Raw genomic sequence first — 23,978 nt, forward strand, 5'->3', positions numbered from 1 at the left:
TCACTTTCAACTGAGTGACTAACAGTTCAACATGAAACTATCCTTGTTAAACCATCACTTATTAAATGTACGGTTTTCTCCTGACAGTCTCAATCTGTCTTCAAATGCAACTTCCAAAGGTTTCAGCCACTGAACTGAAACACGGGTGAAGAGAAAAGGAACAAAGAACCGAATTCCGTTTGTGAACCTTTGAGGTGAAAGCTGCGGTTAGAGGTCGACAATATAAACACATTTATTAAACTATTCATTAAATTTTCCAACTTTGTGTGAGTGTGTGAGAACTCTCCCCTCTGATAGAATGATCTTTTTTGGGTTCTTTCTTTGCTTGTTTGTTTTTTTCTTGCTCCTCAGGTTGTTGTTTGTGACCTTTGACCTTTATAATAATTACAAAATGTTTGATTCGACTCATTAAAGCTACGTTTGTTTCTCAGACACAAAATGCATGAACAGGCATGATGTGCGCTGTTGATTTGTTTTCGACTGGTGTTTTACTGTGTTTATTTTATACCACGTGGCCTCACGATCATCTGTTCCTGTACTGCCGTCAGCAGCAGGACGCTGTAGTTTCGTCCTCCTGCCTGGTGGAGGCGGCAGATACCCAAAACCTAGTTTAAAACCGGAAACCGGAAGTAGAACAGCCATCGATTGGCGTGTTTGTGTTTGTCGGAGTTTGGGGGGAAAATAGTAAATTTTCTGTTTTAAATGTCCACGTTTATTTGAGTGAACGAAGTTTCTGTAAAGTTTAAACACTGAAGGAAACGTCGGAGTCGAGTTAACCGATGAGTTTGACTCTGAACCGGGATCGTTGGTCGCATTAGCCGCTGTTAGCTCACGGAGCGGTTTTGTGGGGATGGGACGGGATAAGAGACCCCCGATGGGACCCCCAGGCGAAGACGGGCCTCCCTTCGACATGGGTCCACCTGGCTGGGGCCCTCCACCGCCTGGGGGCTGGGGGCATCCTCCACTGGGAGGCTGGGGCCCACCGCCGCCTGAAGGATGGCCTCGGCCGCCAGATGAGTGGGGGCCTCCGCGTCCGGGAGTATGGGGCCCCCCGCCACCTGACTGGGATCTGAGAGGACCTCCCCATCCCGACTGGGGACCAAGAGGACCGCCACAGGGATGGGGGCCTCATCCCGACGACTGGTTGCCTCCTCCAGAAGACTGGAGACGTTTACACCCCGAAGACTGGAGACGTTTACACCCCGAAGACTGGAGACGTTTACACCCCGAAGACTGGGGACCTGACCGGCCTCCCCCTCGTCCTGGCTGGGGACACCCGGGCTGGGGTCCCGAAGGTCCTCCTGAGCCGTGGGGACCTGAGGCTGGTCCTCCCGGACCTGTACCTCCTCCGGGTATGCTTCCCCCGCCCCCCGTGGCGATGCCTCCTCCGGACCCTGCAGCCTTCGCACCAGTGGCCGTTCCTCCGGTGCCTCCTCCAGGATGCGTCCCTCCGTACGGGTTCCCGGCCTTCCCTCCTCCCGGCTGGGCAGGAGAGGTGAGCCCCATGGATCCTCCCGTCTGATTTAGATTCAACACTCAGAACCAGTTCAGACTCATGTTAACGAGTGAACAAATGTTTTATATGTGAACTTAACTTTCTAGAAACGATGTAAATGTTGTTTGTCAGTGACGGGCGTTTGAAGGAGAAATATCTGGTCATGTTTCGTTCAGTAACTCTTCTTTTCTCTCTGCATCTTCAGACGATCCTGGAGGAACCGATGCCCAACCCTCCGCCCGACCAGCCTGAGTGGGTCAGTACAGACCAGGACCAGGCTTAAAACTTTCAGTATAAATCTTTATTCATTTTTACTTCCTTGTTTTTTTAATGATGTTTTTCTCAGATTAAAGCGCTGATTTCAGTTCCGCCCACTGAGTCGACTCAAGGTGACACAAAAGAATCCACAGAGGAACCCGCTGACACAAAAACACCTGCTGCCACTGCCCCCGCTCCGAAACCTAAACCCAAACCTGAACCCAGTAAGGCTGCCAGGGCGCTCGGCCTGCTGGGAAAACGCACGTTTGATAAGTAAGTGTTTGTCAGAGAAGATGTGTTGAAGAAGATGCAGCCAGTTCATTAGTGTGTGTGTGTGTGTGTGTGTGTGTGTGTGTGTGTGTGTGTGTGTGTGTGTGTGTGTGTGTGTGTGTGTGTGTGTGTGTGTGTGTCCTCTCAGGCCTCCTCCTGGCAGGTCGACAGGGATCATCTCCTTCATCGGGGTAAGAATCACTGACAACAGGATTTTCTGTAACTAAGCAACCAACTGCAGAGGAGACAATCTACTTCCTGTTTACATCGCATGACCAGTTTATGTGAATGGGCATGTGTCGTATGTTTTCAGTTGTGATAGTGTGGACGTAACTGGTTGTGGAAAGTCTGAACCGGAATCTCACACAATGTCACTTGAACCTTATTTGCTGTTATTGATTTTTGATTATCAGAAGACTTTTCTCTTCTGACCGTTCGATGACCTCATCATTTGATCTGTTAATCTTGGTTCTTCAGCCGACATTCGGTTATATCGAAAGAGAAGATCTTGAGAAGTTCACCTTCAGCTTCCAAGCTTTCTTTGGAAACCCCAAAGCCATGACGCCTGGGGTCAGAGTTCACTTCACCGGCTGTAAGGAGAAGGTGAGGGGGGGGGGGGGGGGGGTGTGTGTGTGTGTGTGTGTGTGTGTGTCTGTGTGTGTGTGTGTGTGTGTGTGTGTGTCTGTGTCTGTCTGTCTGTGTGTCTGTGTCTGTCTGTCTGTAACTCAGGAGCAGAATGTCGCACATGTCAGCTGTTTTCATACATGTTCCTGAAATGAAGGTTCTGAATTCAAATAGGTTTTATTATGTTGATGTTTGTAATGTTGTGTCTGCAATAATATTGTGTTATTGTATTTGTAACATTGTGTTGTTTGGCTGTGCAGAACAGTCTGATAGCAACTGATGTTAAAGTGGCGCCAGGTGGGACGGAGAACGTGGACTCAGAGATCTACGAGGCCGTCGTCACTCAGCCAATCGTGGAGCCTCAGGTAGTTTTTTTTTTTTGTCTTTGTCCTTGTCTTCCTTCACTCCCTGTCACTGATGCCGTTGTTTGTGTGTTTGTAGCCCGGCGAGCGTCAGTACCCAGGTCAGGTTCACGTGAACATCGGACCTCTGAGGACCAACCTGACTTTTGACAGGAAGGATAGTGCGGTGACGCTGCTGAAGAATGACCAGGTGCTCATCAACCTGCTGATGGACATTGTGACGGAGAAGCGGCGAGCAACCAACATCAAACCCAAAATACCTGCCACTTTTAGCCACACCAACGAGACCAGGGAGAAGGTCAGAGCTGACAATGTCATCGACTGCGGCTGATCCAGAACTGTAACTTACCAACACACACACTCGTCTGTTGTTTATTTTAATCCCATGTATTTCAGGGTGTCATCATCAGCCTGAAAGATAACAAAGGCATCATCAAGTCTGACGAACACGACGAGCTTCCCTTCGACATCAAGGAAAACTTCAGTGACGTGGAGTTCACCACCGAGGACATCAACGAGGAGGTTGAGTTCAGCGTCGTCACGGTGAGGAGTGTCTCCTCTGTACCTGTCCACACGATTACAATATAGTACTCTGATTACATTGCTTGTGGTGAGGGTAACGATAGCGATAATTATCGCGATATAACTTTTCCTCGATAGAAATGTAAGGCATGTCAATATAACTTCGATAGAACTCATTCCATCCATGTTTTGACGGACAACACGAACAGCCAATGATAATGAGCATAGTGCCGCGCCCAACCAATCATGTGGCTGGAATAGAGTTACACCCACAACAGTTAGGTTGACGCACAGAGTGGAGGAGCATCACATGTGTTAATGTTTGGGCTCCTGCAGAGAGGAGGACGACTCTGCACTGATACAGTGACTGAACATAATCATGTTTTCTGCTACGTTCATAGTTTCAGGGGGTTTCCACCGCTGAATAATTATAAGCACAGCTGCTTCAATGCTGAGTATGTACATTATATTCACCTTTTCACTGTAGTGGTTTGTATGAAACGTTATAAGTATAGTACAGTGGCACAGGATGATTGTACGAGCAAGTAAAATCTATTTTGTGCATAAGAAAAAAACGTATGTAAGAAGAACATTGTACAATGTGCAAAACATTTATTTTCTGGATATTTGATTTATATCACGATATATTGATATCGACTCATATGAAAAAAATTATCGTGATAATTGTCCATATCGCCCAACCCTGCTTTTGGTATTTAAATAATATTAAATTCAGTCAACACATTACAGAAGCCTTTTCAGACAAGCACTGAACTCCGGAGTTCCTCCGTATTTTTGCCGGAGGAGGTGCATGTGTAAACGCAAATGTCAGAGGCGCCACAGTTTCTACAGAGTTTATCCTCCTGACCTCCTGGTATAAAGTCTGTAAAAATCAAGGAGAAGTGGAAGTGTGAACACAGCAGAGGATCCTCCACTGATTCACTGAGTGAGTGGGGGGGAGGAGCTTCTAACACGGGACACAAACATGAAGAAACAAAAACAAATCTCTGGTGAAGAAGTGCTGACTCACACGATGAAGACACAGACGAAGATGTGAGGAGAGTTTGTGGTGATCAGAGCTGAGACGGTGTCAGGTGATGTAAACATGATCACATGACCTCTGCAGCAGAGGTAACACGTCACTTCCTGTCTCTGTCTGCTGCATAGGGTTAGCCCTAACCCTATGTTATGATTTTTTTGTTTGATTTTTAAATAATGAGTCATCAAATCTTTTCATATTTAATGTGTTGTAGGGTTTGTTGTCATGGTTACTCCTGGTTGATCACTTCTCTGACATGTTTAAATGTGCTTGATCAGCTAATTAAAGGAAAACACGCTGTCAGGATCCGCCGTGTGAAGGAGCCGCTCCTCCTGATGCTCTCCACAGCCACGGAGGACTCTGAGGTTGAAAACGGCAACAATGAGAGCAACAGAGAGTTTCTGAAGACGTCCAGAGGAAGAGCCAATCCCGAGCTGGGGCCCCACATGTGGCTGGACACGGAGCTGTATGAGGGCATCGTCAGTCAGCCAATCATCGAGCCCACGGTGAGTGACGACCCTGACGAGTGACATCATTTTTAACTGCAGTGCTGCTATTTAACATCCTGATGGCTCTTGCTCTCTTCTTAGCCCGTCTTGCCAGGTTACCCGGGACAGATCCACGCCAACATCGGCCCCGTTAGGACCAACGTGACCTTCAGCCACCGGGACTGTGGCGTGACGCTCCTGAAGAATGACCAAGTGCTGATCAACCTGCTGGTCGACATGGCAACAAGAAAGAAGAGAGCGGCAAACATCAAACCCAAAATCCCTTTCACCTTCAGCTACACAAAAGAGACAAGACAGCTGGTAACACACATACACACACGGAACAATACACACACACAAGCTGTTTTCACACATGACCTCTGGAGGTTCTCTGGAGAATCGGATCCAGATTTGTTTTTCACACATCACAGCAGCAGAAAGTCTTGAAGCTCTCTGCTTCAACCCTCTGGAGAAACTGTGGAGGATCTCCAGAGTGCAGGTCTGAAAGCAACTACAGATACATACACATAAACACACATGCAGGCACACACACACACCAGTGTCACCAGAGACGTCTGAGGTGGAGTGAGAGAACTAATTATCATCTGTTCTAATAATCGATGGTGATTTTAGGGCATCATCACTTGTCTTGGCTCTGAAGAAGGAATCGTGAACGCTGACGACCACGAAGAGCTTCCCTTTGACGTCTGTGAAAACTTCAGCGACAGCGAGTTCAACAGCAGCGACATCCACAAGCAGGTGGAGTTCACCACCACCCTGGTGAGTGAGGCTCTGACCAACCAGAGCCACCGGAGAGAAGGGACAGGAAGCGATGAGCTTCACTCACCATCTCTGTGTTGCAGGTGAAGACGAAGAAGAGAGCGATCAGGCTGCGGAGGACGAAGAGGGTGGAGGACAAAATCCTGGAGGAGCAGAAGCGACGGGAGGAAGAGGAGAAGAAGAAGAAGAAGTGTGAGGAGGAGAAGAAGAAACGGGAGGAGGATGAGAGGAAGAGGAGGAGGGAGGAGGAGGAGGAGCAAGAGAGAGAGGCCGAAAGGAGGAAGAAGGAGGATGTGGCGGTAGCGCTGGCATCTGCCAAAGACAAGGTGAGAACGAGACGACGTCAACGTTAATTAATATTCAATATCTATCAAAACTTCTCATATAAGTTTGTTTTATTTAAATGAAGAAAAAAAACAGAAAAAACATTCAATTTCCCGTGAGCTGGAATGAGCTAGAAACAGGAAACGTGGCACAATAACTGCAATTGATGTGCATCAACTTTTCAAGAAACATGACCTCAATTGGCCACATGGTGGCGCTGTAATACAGCATTTAAAAAGAAGTTCACCGGACACGCCAATGGTGCTCGACAAAAAAGCCAATTGGACCATAAAAATCCAGCGTGATGGATTCTTTGCTAATTTGCATGAATTGAAAAAACGTAATGTCACATCTACTGTTTAACGGGGCTTAACAGGAAATTGGCCAAAATTCAACAACAATTTGTCCAATTATCATGAAACTTGGTTGTGTTGAGGAATGGGTGTCTTAAAGCCTTCTGAGTGTACTGCACTTGCCACTGGAAAGAATTGCACCAAATTTGGTACCAGTGCTCCCGGCCCAAGTATGAACCAAAAACATGAAGTGGCCGTGGCCTACCAATTACTGACTATAACTCGTGATGCTTTTGACATATTCTTATCAAACTGACTGGAAAGAGTTAAATCTGTCTCCTATACATGCTCAACAACTTTCGTACAAATCCAATGAAGGATGGACGAATGGCGCAACTTTGAGTGCGTAATTATCGCACCACTCCATGCAATAAAATGATGAGACGAGAGACTGTTCTCACTTAGTAAACCAGCACTATGAAGCCTGAAACCTGTTATTCCTCTTTTCATTTGAATTTTGGCAGCTGAGCTGCTTCCTTGTATTGACTACGAGAGAGCTTGTCATTGCCTCGTTTAACAGATATGTTAGAAAGTAAAAGTGAAACCAGTAAGATTTTTAAAATTTTTTTATTTTATTTGATGATATGAACGAGCTGCTGCTGACGGAGGTTTTCTTTCTGCAGTGGACGCCGCTCGGCTTCACCATGAGACACCCCGGCTCCATGGACGACATCAGCAAGGAGCGATTCGAAGGAACCGTCCTCCGAGCCATTTCGAAAATCCCTCGTAAGGAGGTGAAGAAGGAGCCGGAGGAACCGACGCGATCAACAGAAGCAGCAGGAGGAGGAGGTTCTGAGGACGGACAAACGCTCCTTGCTCAGGTAAAAAAACAAAGTGTAAGTACTGCAAACATGTTAATACAGCCACATTAAATCCAGATGTTTCCTGGTGAAGGTGAAAATAAAAGTTGAGAAAAAGGATGAAGATGAGAAAGAAGAGGCAGAAGAAAAAGCTGATGGAGAGAAGGGAAAGGTGGAGGTGAAGAAGGATCAGCCGACTGACATCAGGGGCGGAGTCAAACCTCAACAGGAAATGGGTCGACTGGTGATGACGGTTGATGGTCAACAGAAACAACTTCCTTTCAGTCCCAGAGACCTGCTGTCGTCTGCCACCATGCTGGACGGAGACAAGGTGTGTTTGTCTTTCTACAGTTATGAGGCCAATTTTGCTTCAATATCATCATTGTGAGGACATGTTGGCCGGTCCTCACAAATTCAAAGTGCTGTTTGAGGGTTAAGACTTGGTTTAGGGTTAGAACTCAAACACCCTCACACAAGAGCGTGCACACACACACACACACACACACAAACGTCCACTCTCTCTGGAGTGAATGCCGCTCACGTTCATCATTTGTAAACTGATTCGTTGGGTTCAGAGTTCACAAGCAATATGAACAAACGGTCAATAACCGTCTCTGAACTCTTGTAAACTCTGGACTCTTCTCTTTCTTTCTCTCGTGCTCTCGGAGTCTCTTCCCTCCTGATACTAAAATACGCATGCGCACAAGAGTTTTCTGGATGGGCGGGGGAGTGAGCAGTCAGCTGTGAGAGGGGCATGAGGAGAGAGAAGCGAAAACATTCACATGACAATTTATACTCAATCGTCGCGATATAGTTATTTTAAACATTGCACATGGTACAAGCCGCGTTACATCGAGTATATCGTCCACCCCTAGTTCAAAGATTATTTCACTTAAACTACTGACTTAAAATTAAATAAAAACTGGTTAAAGTAAGAAAAGATTTGTGAAAATTAAAAATATCCAAGGAGGATGAAATGTGTACATTTTCTTTACTTATTTCAGATATGGAGATTTGTTACTTCCTCTTTGTTGTCGTTATAAGGGATATTCTTTCATTCCTCATTTTCCTATGTTTCTCCTTTTATGCAAGTCTGTGTGTGATCTGCACTGATAGATACACAACAAGGTATCATCTTTTCTGTGTCATTGTCCATTTAGGTTGAGAAGGTGACGCTCGATAATACAGAATAAAAAAACTGATAATTCCCCTGAAACACATTAAAGCAAAAGTACGAATCTGTTCCGAAAATGTAACTAGTAGAAAGTTCAGATGTTTGTGTTAAAATGTCTGTAGAGTAACTAAGTATTTGTACTCAGTTACTTCTTCATGATCAACCAGCACCTTTTTTTCCTTCATTTAAAATGTCTCTGTCTGATCTGTGAAGGTGCGTTTCAACATCGCCACCAATCGAGAGACCAAAGAGGAGCGAGCAACCTTCGTGGAGATTCTCCCGGACTCCTTCGAAGAGTCGACAGAACAACGTCGACATGTAAGATTTACAAACCATCAATAAACCAATCCTAGTTTGTCTCATAGATGTTAACAAGGAGCAACGTCCTCTGTTCTTTACTCAACAAGAGTCAAACTACAGAGAAACTTTATGACCAGTGAATAAAGCTCAGAGAGTCACATGTGAGGATCCTCTCCCAGGACACAAGTACAATAGATGCTGATGGAACTGAACACATCAACACAACAACAGGATTTACTACATTGATGAGAAGGGGTTAGGGTAACCCTAACCCCTAATACAATTGGACCGAGCACAGAACCCTGTGGAACAACGTGGTTAACTTTGGTGCGCACTGATGACTCATCATTAATTTGCACAAATTGGAATCGATCTGATAAACGGGATTCAAACCAGGTCAGGGCGGTTCTTTTAATGCCAATTAACTGTTCTAGTCTCTACTAATCCTAACCCTTATGATCAATAGTGTCAAATGCTGCACTGAGATCTAACTGTCTCCGTGCTGTGATTGGCTCTAAACCCCGACTGAAAGTCTTCAGATTACTTCCTGGAGAAACTCACACAGCTGATTGGCTACAACCTTCTCAGGATTTTAGAAAGGAAGGGGAGGTTGGATATCGGTCTGTAGTTAAAAACCTCCGGGTCCAGGGTGGATGTTTTGAGAAGGGGTTTGATTACAACTAGTTTAAAGGACTGTGGTACATCCTGATGATAATGAAAAATGTATTGTATTTAGTAAAGTAATATTAATTAGGGGCAGAATTTCTTTGAGTACCTTTATAGGAATGGGAACTAAGATACAAGTTGTGAGTTTAGATGATGAGATTATTGTGGTCAGCTGATCAAGGGTAATCAGAGAGAAGTCTCTGTGGGGTTGTGGTTGTGTGACTGATCTAAAGGGGGCGCAGAGAAGTGTGTAGGACTGCAGCTCTGCGTCCTGGTCCTAACTCTGGGTCGTCATTTTGGATTTACAAACAGCAGACAAGTCAAGTTCTGAGTCATTCTGAGTTTCAAACCTGAACAGTCGGAGAACTTGGGAAAAGCTGTCGATTCAGTAATGACTGGATACAGTGTGATGGAAATCTGAAAATACAAGAGGCTGGAACACCGAATTTGTCTTTGTGTATTTCAATCGGGGATTTCTGCAGAAAGGATCAACACAGAGAGTCACAGGGATCTCAGAGTGAAGATGGAGAACAGTCAAATGCAAGGATCTTATATAGGAGAACTAAGGCTGTTTGTCCGAGCCAGTTCAGACTGGTTCTGTAGGCCCAGTTTAAAACAGGAATTAAAGCACAGGAAACTGATTTGCATACGTTTCCATTAGGTTCTTGGACAGTCAATAAGTAATAGAAAGGTCATACAGGTTTCAGGTCATAAAAGTCTTAGACAGGTATGCAAAGGGTTACTCTTCAACTACAAAATAGGTTTCAACCACACTAAGTCATTTTTCCACTACAACAGTGTGATGGGTTTTCCCCGTTAATGTGTCTGACGTTTTTCTAACCAGGGCATTGTGATCGAGTTCTCTGCCGATTCTGGACTGATCAAGTGCAGTCAGAACCCACAGCTCTTCTTCCGCATGGCTGAGGTGATCGAGAAGAAGAAACTGGAGCTGAACGAAAAGGTTGAGTTCAGCGTTGTTCCGGTGAGTCGTCTGATACCGGAGTCAACTAATCTGAAGATTCCAGTGTTCCCGCATCTCCTTAAAACGTCTTACATCAAAATAAATGAAATTTGTCATTTACTTTTTCTACGCTGAATATTAAGTATTCATGTGGGCAGAGCATGACACAGTGCCACCCAATTAACAGTCTTACAAATCAGTGGTCAGCTATAGAACTGCAATGAGCCTGCGATGCCACAGTAATGTCTCCACGTCTGTTGTAGTGTGTGAACCATTCAACAGTTTCTTAACACAATCAAACGACTGCAAATTAAAGAAAGAAGCAGTTCGACCCAGTGATGATTCATTTATATTATTTTATTAAAGAAAGACACAGTTAGACTCTGTGAAGTATCATTTATATTCCTTTAGGCTACACTGAGAAAACTAGAGAAATCCTCAACGTTACACAGGTGAAAAACAGATCTGCTTGTTGCAGGAAACATCAAAGATTCTAAAGTTAGTGAGTGATGCTGGTTAGATTTAATGGACACTGACGTTACCTTGGCACTGGTAGGTAGCCTGTGTTCATTACTGCCGTGGTAAATCAGAACTCTCTCACTCTGAATGTAAAGGATAAGTGAGGAGTGATTGACATAATAGTCATGTGATTCGAAAAGTTTTATATTCAAGTCAATGAAGCTTTATTGGCAGACATGACCATAATATTGTAAAACAAACTAATGAACAAATAGGCTAATAATAATATAATATATATATAATATATATTATAAAAATAACAATGATAATATAATTGTAAATTAACAGGATATTAACAACAAAAAGAACATAGACACGTGTGTGTCAGGTAAAATTATTTAAAAAACATTTCTTCTAATATTTTGAGCTCTGTCAGTGAAGTGTAACAATGTTACTATAATATAATAAACTCGATTATTTGAATACTCCTTCACTTGCTCTAATCCGTTGAGACAGTTTTAGATCAATGAGACGACGTACGGTTAAATCGAGTTTCCTAGATCGTTCAATATGTGTAATCTTCAATGTTTCTGAGTCATAACTAACTAACTGTTTCTTCAAGCATGAGACGGCAGAGGGGGGGACTCAGGCCATCAGGATCAAACGTCATACAGAGAGCGTTTTCCTCCCTGTTCGCAAACTTGGTGGTGTCGGAGCAAACAAAGGAAAAGTACGAATTTTTTATATTTATACAAATACAGAGAAGAAATTAAGAGAGAACTCTTAAGGTTTTGTTGTTAATTTGATTTTCTTTGCAAATGTGTAAAATAATGTTTCCTGTTTCTTTTGCATGACGCCATTTATGTTCAGAATATTTAAATTAACACAGCTTCCATATAAGTTCATTGATATGAAGCTGTGTTTTGCTTTTACAATGTTTTGACTTAAATTACAGGTAAGGTTTTTCTTACTTAGTCTAATATTTGTTTGTGTCCTCTGGTAGATGACCATAAAGCTAACAAAAGCTTCAGAAGAGACTGAGTGAGTCATCGCTTCCTTTATTTATTATTTTATCATTATTTATTCATAATTAATAATAATAATTATTATTATTATTTGTTATTAATAATAATAACCCTAACATGGAATGATCACGTTCACATTTCAGGAAGGAAAAACCAGAGACAGACAAGCTGAAGGCGGTTGTGAAAAGTCTTAGAGCGCAGGACAGTAAGACTGGTATTGGCAGACGGGATCACAACACCAGTCGGCGTCGATATGGCCGGAGCAGAAGTAGGAGCAGGAGCAAAAGCAGGAGCAAGAGTCCAGCCAGAGACCAGTTTGGACGCATCATCAAAAGGAGACGCAGCACCAGTCCCGACCGTGACCGTAAAAGCAGCAGGTACAGGCGAAGCAAAAGTCGTACGAAAAGCCGAAGCAAGAGCTCAAGCAGGAGCCGCAGCAGGAGTCACAGTAGGAGCAGGGATAGGAGCAAGGACAGGGCCTTCAAGAAGAGGAGCAAAACCAGCAGAGAGCGTGAGGAAGGTCACAAGAGGAGGAGGGAACTGAGCCCTCCTCCCAGACGTGGAGTCATGGATGACGAGCTGGCGAGGAAGAAGCGAGAGCTGGAGGAGCTGAACGAGATGATTGCCTACAAAAAGTCACTGGTGGAAATAGACCCCAGAGGATTGGAGCCTGGACAGAGGACCTGCATTGACTATGACCATGGCAGGATTGCCATGCCGCTCGCTGAATACAAACCAGTCCGGTCCATCCTGAAGAAACGACCCGAAGGACCTGAGCACCACCATCGTCCTCCTCAGCCCTATGATGATCCGTATTATGATCGACCATACAGTCCTTACCAAGATCGGCAGTACAGTGAGCGCGGTGATCTGTACCCCAGCCGTCCCTACACTGATCGCCCTTACAGTGATCGTGCATACAGCAACCATCCATACGATGACCGCCCTTATGTAAGTCGACACTATGTTGAACCTTCATGTGGTCCCCCTCTGTCTGCCAGCCACCGTTACACTGATCGCTATGATGTTTATGATGAACCCTATGACGATCGCTGCCATGACCCAGCACGTGCGGACCAACCTTGCAGTGATCAGTATCGACCTGTAAACCGGAGCCAGTCTCCAGGACACCATGATCCATCACCGTCTACACTGTCACCTGCCTCCACCCAACCCTCCCTGACTCATTCTTCATTTTCCCAACCTTTGTTCAGACCTCCTTCTCCCACTGAACCACCTCCTAGAAGCCCATCACCAAATCTGAAGAACACAACGCCACCTCCAGCTGAGAAACCACCCCTGGACCGTTTCCTTGACATGCTCAATAAAAAGGTGGGCAATGAAAAGAAATCAGAACCAATTCATGTTAATGATGACTTACTGCCTCATGAGCGGGCACTTCAAGATGGTGGTGGGTTCTCTCGGATTGTTGGATTGGCTCAAGAACCCAGCAGCAGTCGAGCTCCAGAAGGGCAAAAGAAACAACCAAGTCCTAAACATGCATCACTAGAGAGAACAAGTGAGGAATTAAAGGGCAAGACAGAACCCTACGACAAGATCCAGAGTCTTCTTCGTACGATTGGTCTGAAGTTGAGTACAGGAGACATGTCCAAGCTAGCGAGCCGAGCTCAGGAGAAAATCTACGGCTCGAAGTCCTCATCCACAGAAAGAGAGGATTCAAGAGAACAACTGCAAACACGTAGATTAAGTTCTGTTGAATCCGATCACATCCACACACCCTCTCCTGTCAGATCCTCCAGTTTGGAGCCACTCAGCAGAGAGTGTAAAGCTGTCTCAGAGTATGAAGAATTCCTGGACCAGCAGGAGCTGGAGGCGCTTAAGAAGGCACAACAGTTGCAGAGTCTTACCAAGACAATGGGGAGTACCCTCTCAACCACTTCTCCCAAACCACCTCCTGGGCCCCCGCCTGCTCAATACCAACGTCCACCTGCACCTATAAACTGGCCACTCGGAGTCACCACCCACGTTCCTCCAGAACAGAACTCCACAACCGCCAACACAGGTACTCCGACAGCTGGTCAACCGCCCCAGAGATTTGGATTTCCTCCAGGACCTCCACCCGGTCCTCCTCCTGGACATTCTTCACAGCGTTCTGGACAGCCTCCTCCAGGACCGCCTCCTGGACCTCCTCCACGACGCCCCTCTGGACAACCTCCTTTTGTTCCACCCTCCAATCATAAAGTCTTTTCTTTTATTGGCCAGCCTTCTACAGCCAATGACTCCAGTCCTCCACAGACTTTAACCAGCGCCACGATAACACAAACACCACTATCATCATGTCCTGCTGGTGATGACCAATCAGCCATCTCTACAACAGTAGCCAGGTGCCTGAAGGTCATAGAGACAGTTAAGTCTCTGGCTTCATCCAAACCAGTGAAATCAGTGCAGTTCAGTTTACCCACAGAGTCTCCATCAGCCTCCAGTAGTCCAGCAGACACAGAGGATGACATCAAGGCAAAGCAGAGGGAGAAGGTATGATCAGCCCTAGTACTCATTTACTAAAACCTCTAACATGAGTATACAAGTACTGGTACTTGTTCTCAAGAATGAAAATTAAGAGATATCGATAACAAGGGTGTGAGTTTTGATGAACTGCAAGAGGTTGCTTGCAACTGAAATACATTTCCTGAAACAATAACTGATTCTTGTTGCCTTGGAGCATCAATGGGAGATGTATCTGCTGTCAGTAATTCAGAAAGATAGATTTCATTCCCAGATGTGTTCACAAGTAACTTAGCTCATCGTTGCCAAACATTATTTGACAAGACGTTTTGGTCAAGTTTGACGGGTCGATAAGGGGAAGAAAAAAATGTAACTCCTAGAAAGTGGTGTCAGTGGTTGACAGACATCGTTTACATAGCTGGTCCCTGCGGTCATTTGACGGTTATTTAATACATTGGACAGAAAAGTGTAGGATCTTTTCTAGATGACCCCAAGAGGGTGGCATGAAAACTGCAGGCAAACATCTGCCTGTCATTGACCATGACATTGTCGTGGCTAACCATTTGAAATATACAAGTTCCCTAGCGTTAGCCACTTAGCATGGGTGCTCGCTGTAACATTAGACAGTACAGATGCTGATAACATTGTTCTGATGTATAAGGAGGGAGAATGGTCAACTTCATCCCAAATGGTTGAATGAATGAGACACTTTGCGAAAATTAAGTATAGATAAAACTTTATTTTCTGATGACTTGAACTACAACTTCTCGATTTGGGAAATTGTTTGGTTGGGGGCAGCCTTGATACAGACAGACATATCTGTGTTTTACCTGCATCACATGAAGCCTTGACCAGACATCTGTATTTACGTTGCAGCTGGATTTGTACAACCAGAGGATTTCGGAGAAAAGGGAGCAGCAGTTCCAGGAGATGTTAGCCCGCAAGAAACAAGGAGACAGGAACAAGGACGGCACGGTGGTCCCTCCAGGTATTAGGACTTATTAAATAGAAAATGCACGGAATTAGCAACCTTTGAATTACAGACATTGAGTTTAGCTTTAAGTAGATTACATTCGCGGCTTGTTTCAAAGATGTAAATACATTTTCAAGTTAAAACTTGACTTACCTTACAGTTGCATGTTATTTATACTATCTGTAGTTTAAAGTCAACAGCTATAGTTAAATAGACTTCTGTCTCCCAGAGTTATTCAGGTTTTAGTGAGAAGCCCAGAGATGATTAAATGTCAAGAAGATATGCGCTAACACAATGGAAGTTTTGCTTCCCAAATAAGTTTTGTCTATGAATAACAAGGCCTAATTATCACGGTTAGGCCCTAAGATAGTGACCTTGCTAGTGCTACGTGTTCTAAGCTAGATTTGTGCCTCGTTGTCAACAGTGTCATCTCATAGATTTCAGAAAGAAAGCAACTAACGTAGAATTCATCATAGGATTTCACTTGGGTGTTGTCGCTTCACCACAACGCTACAGAGATGTCTTGTGCATAGGGCTGGGCGATATAACGATATCGATAATTATCGCGATATAACTTTTCCTCGATAGAAATTTAAGACACGTCGATATAATGTCAATAGAACTCATCCCCTCCCTGTTTTGACAACAAGAACAATGAGAATAGTGCTGCGCCGAACCAATCGTGGCTGGAATAGAGATAAACCCACATCAAGTTAGGTTGACGCACACAGAGCGGAGGAGCAGCACCGGCACACGTGTTAATGTTTGGGTTTCTGCATAGAGGTGGACAACTCCGCAATGATGCAGTGACTGCACTCACTTAACACTTTAACAATAAACACCATCACTAATCACAAGTTATTAGGACACATACAGGACTGACGTTTACTTTGTGTTTGTTTGATTCTTTAGAGTTTATAAGACACACGTTTTAACCTGCTATACAACACGAGACATGACGCGCACAATCAGGACGAGTCAGGGTTAGGGTTAGGAACATCCGGAGTCATTATGCGACATCATCGATTAATAACTAAATACATGTGATTATCAGTTTGTGTGTGAGACGGTACAGAGACAAGCAGACACACACACACACACACAAATACGCACACATTCACACAAGTTCTTCCTGCAGATTACGACCTAACACAGTGTTGTAACTTCATTGTTGCAGCAGAAGCAACTTCCTGTTTATCCAGGAACATAAATATGAATTCATCAGTTTTTTATAAAGATCAGTTCTAAGTGTGATGATTAGAAAACATCAGAGGAGCAGAGTCACTTGTTGACCAGCGTAGAAATGCTCCTCAGTGACGCTGATTTAAGATAAGATACAAAATGAAACTTTATTGATCCACACACCAGGAAAATTCAGTTGTTACAGCAGCAGGCACGTCAGAGTGAGGTAGACACGAGAATAAAGAAATATAAAAAGGCAATAAAATAAAAAAATATAATTCAAATCATTTTTATTAATTATTTAATAAATTACATTATATTCACCTTTTCACTGTAGTGGTTTGTATGAAACGTAATAAGTTAAGTGCAGTGGACCAGGGTGAGTGTACGAGCAAGTAAAATCTGTTTTGTGCATAAGAAATAATGTTTGCACATAAGAACACTGTACATTAACGCAAGTGTACAAAAAAGCTATTTTCTGTTTATTTAAATTATATCGTGATATATATATATATCGATATTGACTGATATGAAAAAAAAAAATCGTGATAAGATTTTGTTCCATATCGCCCAGCCCTGTGTTTGCATTATGGAGATGTATTTTTCCATTTTGTGACAGAGATCATGATCACAGCCAGGTTTATCCCGGGTGTGGCTTTGCTTGTAAACGTTTGTTGAGGAGCTCTTGTGCTCGCTCATTGGCACCAACATGTGTTTACACTGTTGCAGTCAGCTACAGTGTAAATTTCTGGAGTAATACTTGAGCTTCCATACATAGGTACTGCCGTACCCTAAAACCGAGCCATAAAGCTGTTGTTAGGATAACCCAGACGTCTTCAGTGTTTCGAAAATTGGTCTTTCTTCTGCGGCTAAGGGCTGTCGGTCTTTCCATCACTCACGTTAACCGAACCATGTGGTTTGTTCCAACGATCAAGAAAAGAAGGCAACTACAAACCTGACTCCACAAAGTAACATCTTTTTTCTTTATATTATGAGTGTTGTAATTTAGCTTTTGAAAAAATTATTTGAGTCCAACAACCACTGTCCAGTCAGAGGTTAGGAAGTTAAGACATGTTTTCAGTAAAGTTAGGTTTTATTTGAAAATGTTATATACCAGAGCTGCTACAATACCTAATCTTTGGTACTAACTCCACCAGGATTTATCTTTTCATATTTTAATTAAACTGTAAGTAAACCAAACTTTGGGTTTACTTTTGATTCTGACTTGAGTGTCTGACATTTTTCAGTCATTTATAGATGAGATATCTACTCTTAGCTAGATACCAAGTTCAAAGATGTAAATACTAGATACCAAGTTTCAGTGATACTTTCATATACGGTTGTTTCTCCAGGCTAAGGTTTGTATTCTTCAGCTTAAATACAGTTATTACCAGATCTAAGCCAAATTGGAGGTTGATCGGCTATTGCTGTGTGAACTTTTTAAAGATGCATTTTGAGAGACTCCAACACGTCACGCCGTCCGACTAGATTTGTACCAGGCTACAACTACAACACCGTGGTGAAGGCTTGTTAAAGTTTGAAGAGCAGACATACTAGTCGGGGGTTTCTCATGGTAAAAGCTGGTGTATTGTGTGTGACCTCTTTTGTCAGTCTGTTGTGTTGTATGAACACAAAACGACTTCAAGGCTCCAGATCAGAAGACCACAAGTTGTGTAGTGTGAACTTGGCTTTTCACTAATTGGTCACTCAGATTGTAACCTGAGCCTCATTCTCACAGTCTGACGGTTCACAGTCCTTGTCCATGAGGAGTCAAAGATGAATTGTAAGACATACAGTACTCAGTATCAGAACATCAATGTATAGGCACACTTCTGACTTTGACTTGTGAAGAGATGAAGAAAAGATGGTGTGAGATAATTTAAACAACTAAAAGAAGTAAACTGAGCTCACTGATGCAATCTGCCTCTAATTGTCTTTGTTGTAAGTCACTTAATAATTTGGTAAGAGATCACTTACTTCATACTTAATATTTCTACTGTATGTTCTGTTACTGACTATTTCTCAGTACGCATTGATCGCCCCTCTTTCAGAAGAGGCCGGCGCTGCCCTGTAAGAGCTGCTAGTCGTTACTTTAACAGTGACCTCAAGTGTGTACACAGTACAGCTAGCTGAAAAGGAAAGTACTATAATTGTATTATTGATGGTAAAACACTAAAGGCAAAGATATCAAATCAAGGATCAACGTTGTTGGAGGAATAACAAGACAATGGACTAACGGCTCAGTCTGTACTACAACGAAAAAGCTACTAGAAGGTAGCACATGGAGATAAATTCTACATGAAGGCCTCACTTATCCTGGTCTAACTAAGAAAAGTTCACGTTTTAGAAGTTAGTTTTTTTTTTGACAGTATTTCTCCAGATGTTTCATTCTTTGTTGTCTACAGAATTTTGTGTTGTGCATCGAATATAAAGAATATTTCATTTCTGCTGTTCAGGGTAAGTCAAGTTTGCTCAATTCTGTTTGTGTCAAACTGAGAAGAGAGTGGATGTTTTTTTTCATGAATATTCAGAAAAGTTTTAACAGAAGATCCAAACTACTGTTTATAATTGAGGTTAATTTGCAGTGAACTAAGTTTCATTATGTGAAAATGATTTAGTTAATATAAAATTGGTCGCACAGTTAATGTTTCCCCAGCAGAGGATTTACTTTTACTTCACCGTCCTTACTTAATGACCTTTTTAAATGGTGTTGTAGTCAAGCCATTGAACCTCAAGTTCAATCTGAGTTTATGTTCTTCTGTTTGACTCACAAGTTCAACAAGCCGATTAACACAAGGCTGCATCAGTCATTGAATCATTTACAGCAACAGTGGTAGTGATGGACATATCAACGGATGTTCCTGTGTCACTGAGGTTGTTTCCAAGTTGAAAATAAACATATAAACATCCAAAAAGTAAGCTGTGTTCTGCAGGATAATGTACAGTATATTTATCATTTATGATTGTCCAAAGATGATTTACCGACTACATGGAGCTTTCACTGTAAGGCCGTTACCATCACATTAACACTGTGAATGACCTGTCACCAATAATGACACTACTTCTGAATGGCATACAAATTATTCTACGTTTACCAATATTGAGTAGCATTTTATCGAAGCTAAATGTGCCTACCTGTTTACCTGCCTGCTAACTAAGTGCTGTATATTGCATTGGTATTGAAACTCATTAACAGTAATTTCGAGCCCTAAAAATTCTGGGTCATGAGCTCTGTCTTCTCTACCGTCTCTGAAGCGATCTACGTTAGCTCAGCAAGCTAATGTGGAGAACTTAAACATCACGTAGGGGTCAGCTGGATATCGTTAGCTTAATCAATTTCAAAAGCGACACACTGGTAGTCTGTCATCAACACGGTAAGTGGTAAACTCTCTACCTAACGTCCATTAATGTCAATGGTTTTCCTTAACCATAAATTTTTAGCTAAACGTCAGATTGTTCATGAGCTAAATTTATAATTTTATTAATAAGTTGAGTCCATTAAGAATGTGTCACTTAGAAAATTAAATATCTGTGAATAGGACCTTTACAATTTCTAGGCTGTGAACTATTTGTTGTTTTTATCTAAAAATAATTGGTCAGAGGTCGTCCATCAAATATCGTAAACTTGCCGACTGATGTTAAGATTTTGAGTTAAGGCGCTGATACTGAGCCCCAGACCTGAATGTGAGCCGAGGATTCAGGCATCTCAAAACTCGTCGTTATCGGATATCGTTACTAGCAAGATGTTGTTCTAGTTAGTAGACACAGTCGTGCTATTTGTAAAAGTAAAATACGGGTCATCGAGCAGTTTGTATGGTGGGTTTGGGAAAACGGTTTATCCAAACGATTTTGGGTCTTCATTTAGTCTTTGCATACTATCACATCTCAGTTGATCTTCAAACACTTTTGCTGTTCCATCATCCAAACAACAGTACACCATCGGTCACTCCTCGTGTTTGTACATTTAAATCTGCTGTGGTCTCTGCGACACCGTGAGTCAAATCTTTGTATTCAAACAATCTGCTCAGGTGACTGACAACCAGACTCCAGTACAGATCAGTTTGGTTCAGACTGAAGAGGAGAAGACGAGGTCCAGTATGGAGTCGGAACAGATATGGAAACAGTTAAAGTCCTACATGACTCAACAATTTCTGATTGCAACTGAATTTCATATTTACAAAATGGGTCTTGACAAGCACTAAGTTAACTTTTTATTTGAGATTAAAATCCATATCTTTTCTCGAAGCAAAATACCAGACCTTAATTCACCTGAAAATGGGCTGGAAGGTTACAAGTCAAAACATTATTTCACGGTCTTTTGTTAATTTGTCGTATCAGGTTTCAAATGATTTCAGTGCTTTTCTTGGTACTTAAATTATGTTGCATGTTATGTTTCCATGCACAGCCAATGTTGAGATTTAGTGTATGTTAATACATTACACTCAGCATTTAGCTAGAGAGACGATTAAATCTGCAGCTAACAGTCCTCAAGAGCTTTTCAAATCTTTTAACTGAAGTATTTACTTGTAGTTTTATTTCATATTCCTCAGAGGGTTTAAAAGAAAAGAAAATGTGTATATTGCAGAATGGCAATATTTGACAGTGAAGGTAGGTGATTATTTTGATCTTTTCAGATTCTTTTGAAAATGATCATATAATTGTCTTAAGTCAATCAAACATCTGTCTCTAAAATCATTTTTATTTAACTGGTTTGTAGATTTTATTAAATATTCAGACATTTAACATTTTTTGCTTTCCCTTAATGCGTTTTAGGTTATGACCCCATTCAATACAAACTGTAAACTATAGAACCTGTTGATTATCTCTCCTGATGCAATAGTTATTTCTTTATTCAATGATACATGGTAACAATTAAGAAGATGCTGTTAGGTTTCATGACAAAGGTTAATGTCTTAAGATTGAAACAGCTATGAATGTTTTGAATATTAGTAATTGTACTCTTTAAATTCCCGGGCTTGTTTCATAAAGACCGTTTGGCTTTTGTGTAACAGTCGGATTTCACCTCAATGTTTGGTAAATTTTGGTCAATCTACCAGAACTTCAGAATCATAGTAGATATGTAAGCAGACCATTAAAAATGTTGTGCTGCTGGTTCGTTCACAATGACAACCTCTTAAGACAGATATAAGAACAAAACAAATACTGGCCGTACTCAACAGACCAGTCAGACAGATCTTTGTGAAACCAGCCCAAGTCCTAGTGGTTCTCAGTCGTTTGGGATCATCCAATGCAAAATATCATAAAGATTCTCAGTCATCCAGCTTGTGGTATCTTCAGACGTTGCTCAAGTGTACATGGGCAACATAAGCAAGTCCAATTGCCTATGCACACTTGTACAACTTCTTAAGATCCAATGCAAAAGATTCGTTGGTCTTTTTGTCTTATTAAAGTATTCTGTTGAAATTTCTAGGCAAACCGATCAACAGTGAGCCCAAGAATGTCTGGATTTGTGGCCATTCGCTGGTGTACTGGGCCGAATCACGAGCCAAGTCTCCGGAGGTAGGTATGCAGCTGGGCATGGACCTCAGCAAGGTGGCTATCTGGTGGAAGGGCACACAGGGCATGACATGGTCCCAGCTCTTGCCCCAGCTCCACCAGCTGAAGGTCACCTGGCCCAACCCAGACGTCCTCATCATGCATCTGGGGGGCAACGACCTGAGTACTGACAGCCCAACCGACCTGCTGGCCGCTGTCAAGAAGGACCTGACCTCCATGAGGAGCATCTTCCCACAGTGCATCCTCGTGTGGTCCAACATCCTCCCTCGGAGGGTGTGGCGCCACTCGGCCGATAGCCATGAAGTCGATCTGGTCCGAACCACTGTGAATCGCAGGATCCAGAACATAATTTCGGAGCTGGGTGGCACTTCACTCACTCATGATAACGTCCGGTGCGGCACAAACACAGGCCTGTACCGGGCTGATGGCATCCACCTGTCCCCCAAAGGCATTGACGTTTTCAATCTGAACCTTCAAGATTTTCTGGAGAAGTGGGAGGTGGAGGTGAACAAGGAGAACAATTGAGAGTTGTATCAGTTATTTTCTTGTTTTTATGTTGTCTCTTTTATTTCTAATGATAGATAGATAGATGGATTGAATTGAATAACTACAAAGGTTGTTCACGTTCTTAAATCTTCATCTTGAAATCATTCAGTCAAGCTTTAGCTTATCACGTAGGAACTGTTGATCCGTGTTTGTCTGACTTGAAACAATAAACTCTATCAGCTGATCTGTTGTTTACCCTGAGTCTTTAATGTTCTTAATAAACAACATCAAAGATTAAATTAACTGTTGGTTAATGTTGACTGTGTTTATGTCCATAACATGTGTTTTTATAATGTTACAGGTAAATATAAATGGTTTATGACTAAGCAAATTTATACATACAAAATAAAATTGACTGTCTGTGTGCAGCATGCGGAATGGGGAAATCTGGGATCGAACGGCCAACCTGGTTAGAGGATGACCCACTCTATCCCCGCTCTACCTCCTGAGCCACAGCCGATGTCATTGTTTCATATTAATATTCTGGTTTTAGCCCTTTATCTGTTTCGGGCATGACTTGGAGCTGACTGGATTTAAAGGGATATTTCCCTGAAAAAATAAAACTCATCTACTCATCTGACAACTGAAGTAACTAGTGATCAAAGCTTCAGATGTAATAAAACAAGAGAAAAAACATAACATGTCTCCATGCTGCTCCTGTGGTGTCAAGTGTCCACAAGCCCCGACGTTCAAATTCAACTCGAAACGATGTTTTTTGTTTTAGGCCTAAAAGTCTGATATCTTGGTGTATATGACCTTGTTTTGAGTTGAATATGAATGTCGGGGCTTCTGGACACTTGGATGATACCACAAGAGCAGTAGTGTGTGGGTGCATGTGAAAATTACACATTCATGTATATCTATTTGATCATATAGTTCTTGATTTAAATTGACTTAAAAGTTCACATACGACAACTGGTGTTTTCATGGTTCTAATATTTAAAGCATTTTTGTTTAATGAAATAAGAGTTTGTTTCTGTGAATCTGCTTATTTTACCTGGAAAGACTTTATGTAATCACAGTAGATTATAGACGGTGTCTTTATTTGTCGTCTCTCATATACACTGACGTGTCTGAGCAGTAATGAACCTGTTGGAGACAACCAGGTGAGTCTTTGTTTACTCTGCAGGTTCAGATGAAGATGGAGCTCCGGGCGATTCGTGCTGGACGCTGCCCAACATTCATACTTCTCCACTTGTCCAGTCCCACTTATCCTCACTAATGTAGAGAAACTAAAAAAGGAGTTTGTGTTTCTCTCCACACCATCACAGAAAACTGAACGATCCTGCAGCCTCTCACAAAACATTGAACAGTTAATCAGAAATCACGTCTTTGTTCTCAGCTGTGTGGTTCAGACCGTCAGGATGATTGAAGATCCTTCACAGCGACAGTTTGAA

The 23,978-nt window shown here is 42.6% G+C and overlaps 1 protein-coding gene and 1 long non-coding RNA gene across 3 annotated transcripts; both read left to right on the forward strand.

Annotated features, from left to right (window-relative positions):
* Window positions 1-531: 531 nt before the first annotated feature.
* si:dkeyp-121d4.3 (serine/arginine repetitive matrix protein 2) lies at window positions 532-23,830 on the forward strand. 2 transcript variants are annotated; one of them, XM_034609426.1, is made up of 22 exons: window positions 532-1,495; window positions 1,701-1,751; window positions 1,842-2,026; window positions 2,172-2,214; window positions 2,501-2,626; window positions 2,908-3,012; window positions 3,089-3,307; window positions 3,406-3,552; window positions 4,849-5,076; window positions 5,161-5,379; window positions 5,692-5,838; window positions 5,922-6,164; window positions 7,139-7,336; window positions 7,410-7,646; window positions 8,703-8,807; window positions 10,300-10,437; window positions 11,498-11,605; window positions 11,879-11,916; window positions 12,044-13,963; window positions 14,024-14,393; window positions 15,240-15,351; window positions 23,711-23,830. In XM_034609426.1, exons 1-22 carry the CDS (start codon window positions 851-853, stop codon window positions 23,806-23,808), a joined length of 5,682 nt encoding a protein of 1,893 aa, XP_034465317.1. In that variant the 5' UTR covers window positions 532-850; the 3' UTR covers window positions 23,809-23,830. The 2 variants fall into 2 exon arrangements, with proteins under 2 accessions (XP_034465317.1, XP_034465316.1); XM_034609425.1 differs by lacking the exon at window positions 23,711-23,830 and adding an exon at window positions 21,950-22,765.
* LOC117775883 lies at window positions 16,556-17,452 on the forward strand. The gene is made up of 2 exons (XR_004616349.1): window positions 16,556-17,130; window positions 17,201-17,452. It is a non-coding gene; the product is annotated as an uncharacterized LOC117775883 (long non-coding RNA).
* Window positions 23,831-23,978: the final 148 nt, after the last annotated feature.

This window comes from Hippoglossus hippoglossus, chromosome 15 (assembly GCF_009819705.1).
Source record: "Hippoglossus hippoglossus isolate fHipHip1 chromosome 15, fHipHip1.pri, whole genome shotgun sequence".
Classification (NCBI taxonomy): Eukaryota; Metazoa; Chordata; class Actinopteri; order Pleuronectiformes; family Pleuronectidae; genus Hippoglossus; species Hippoglossus hippoglossus.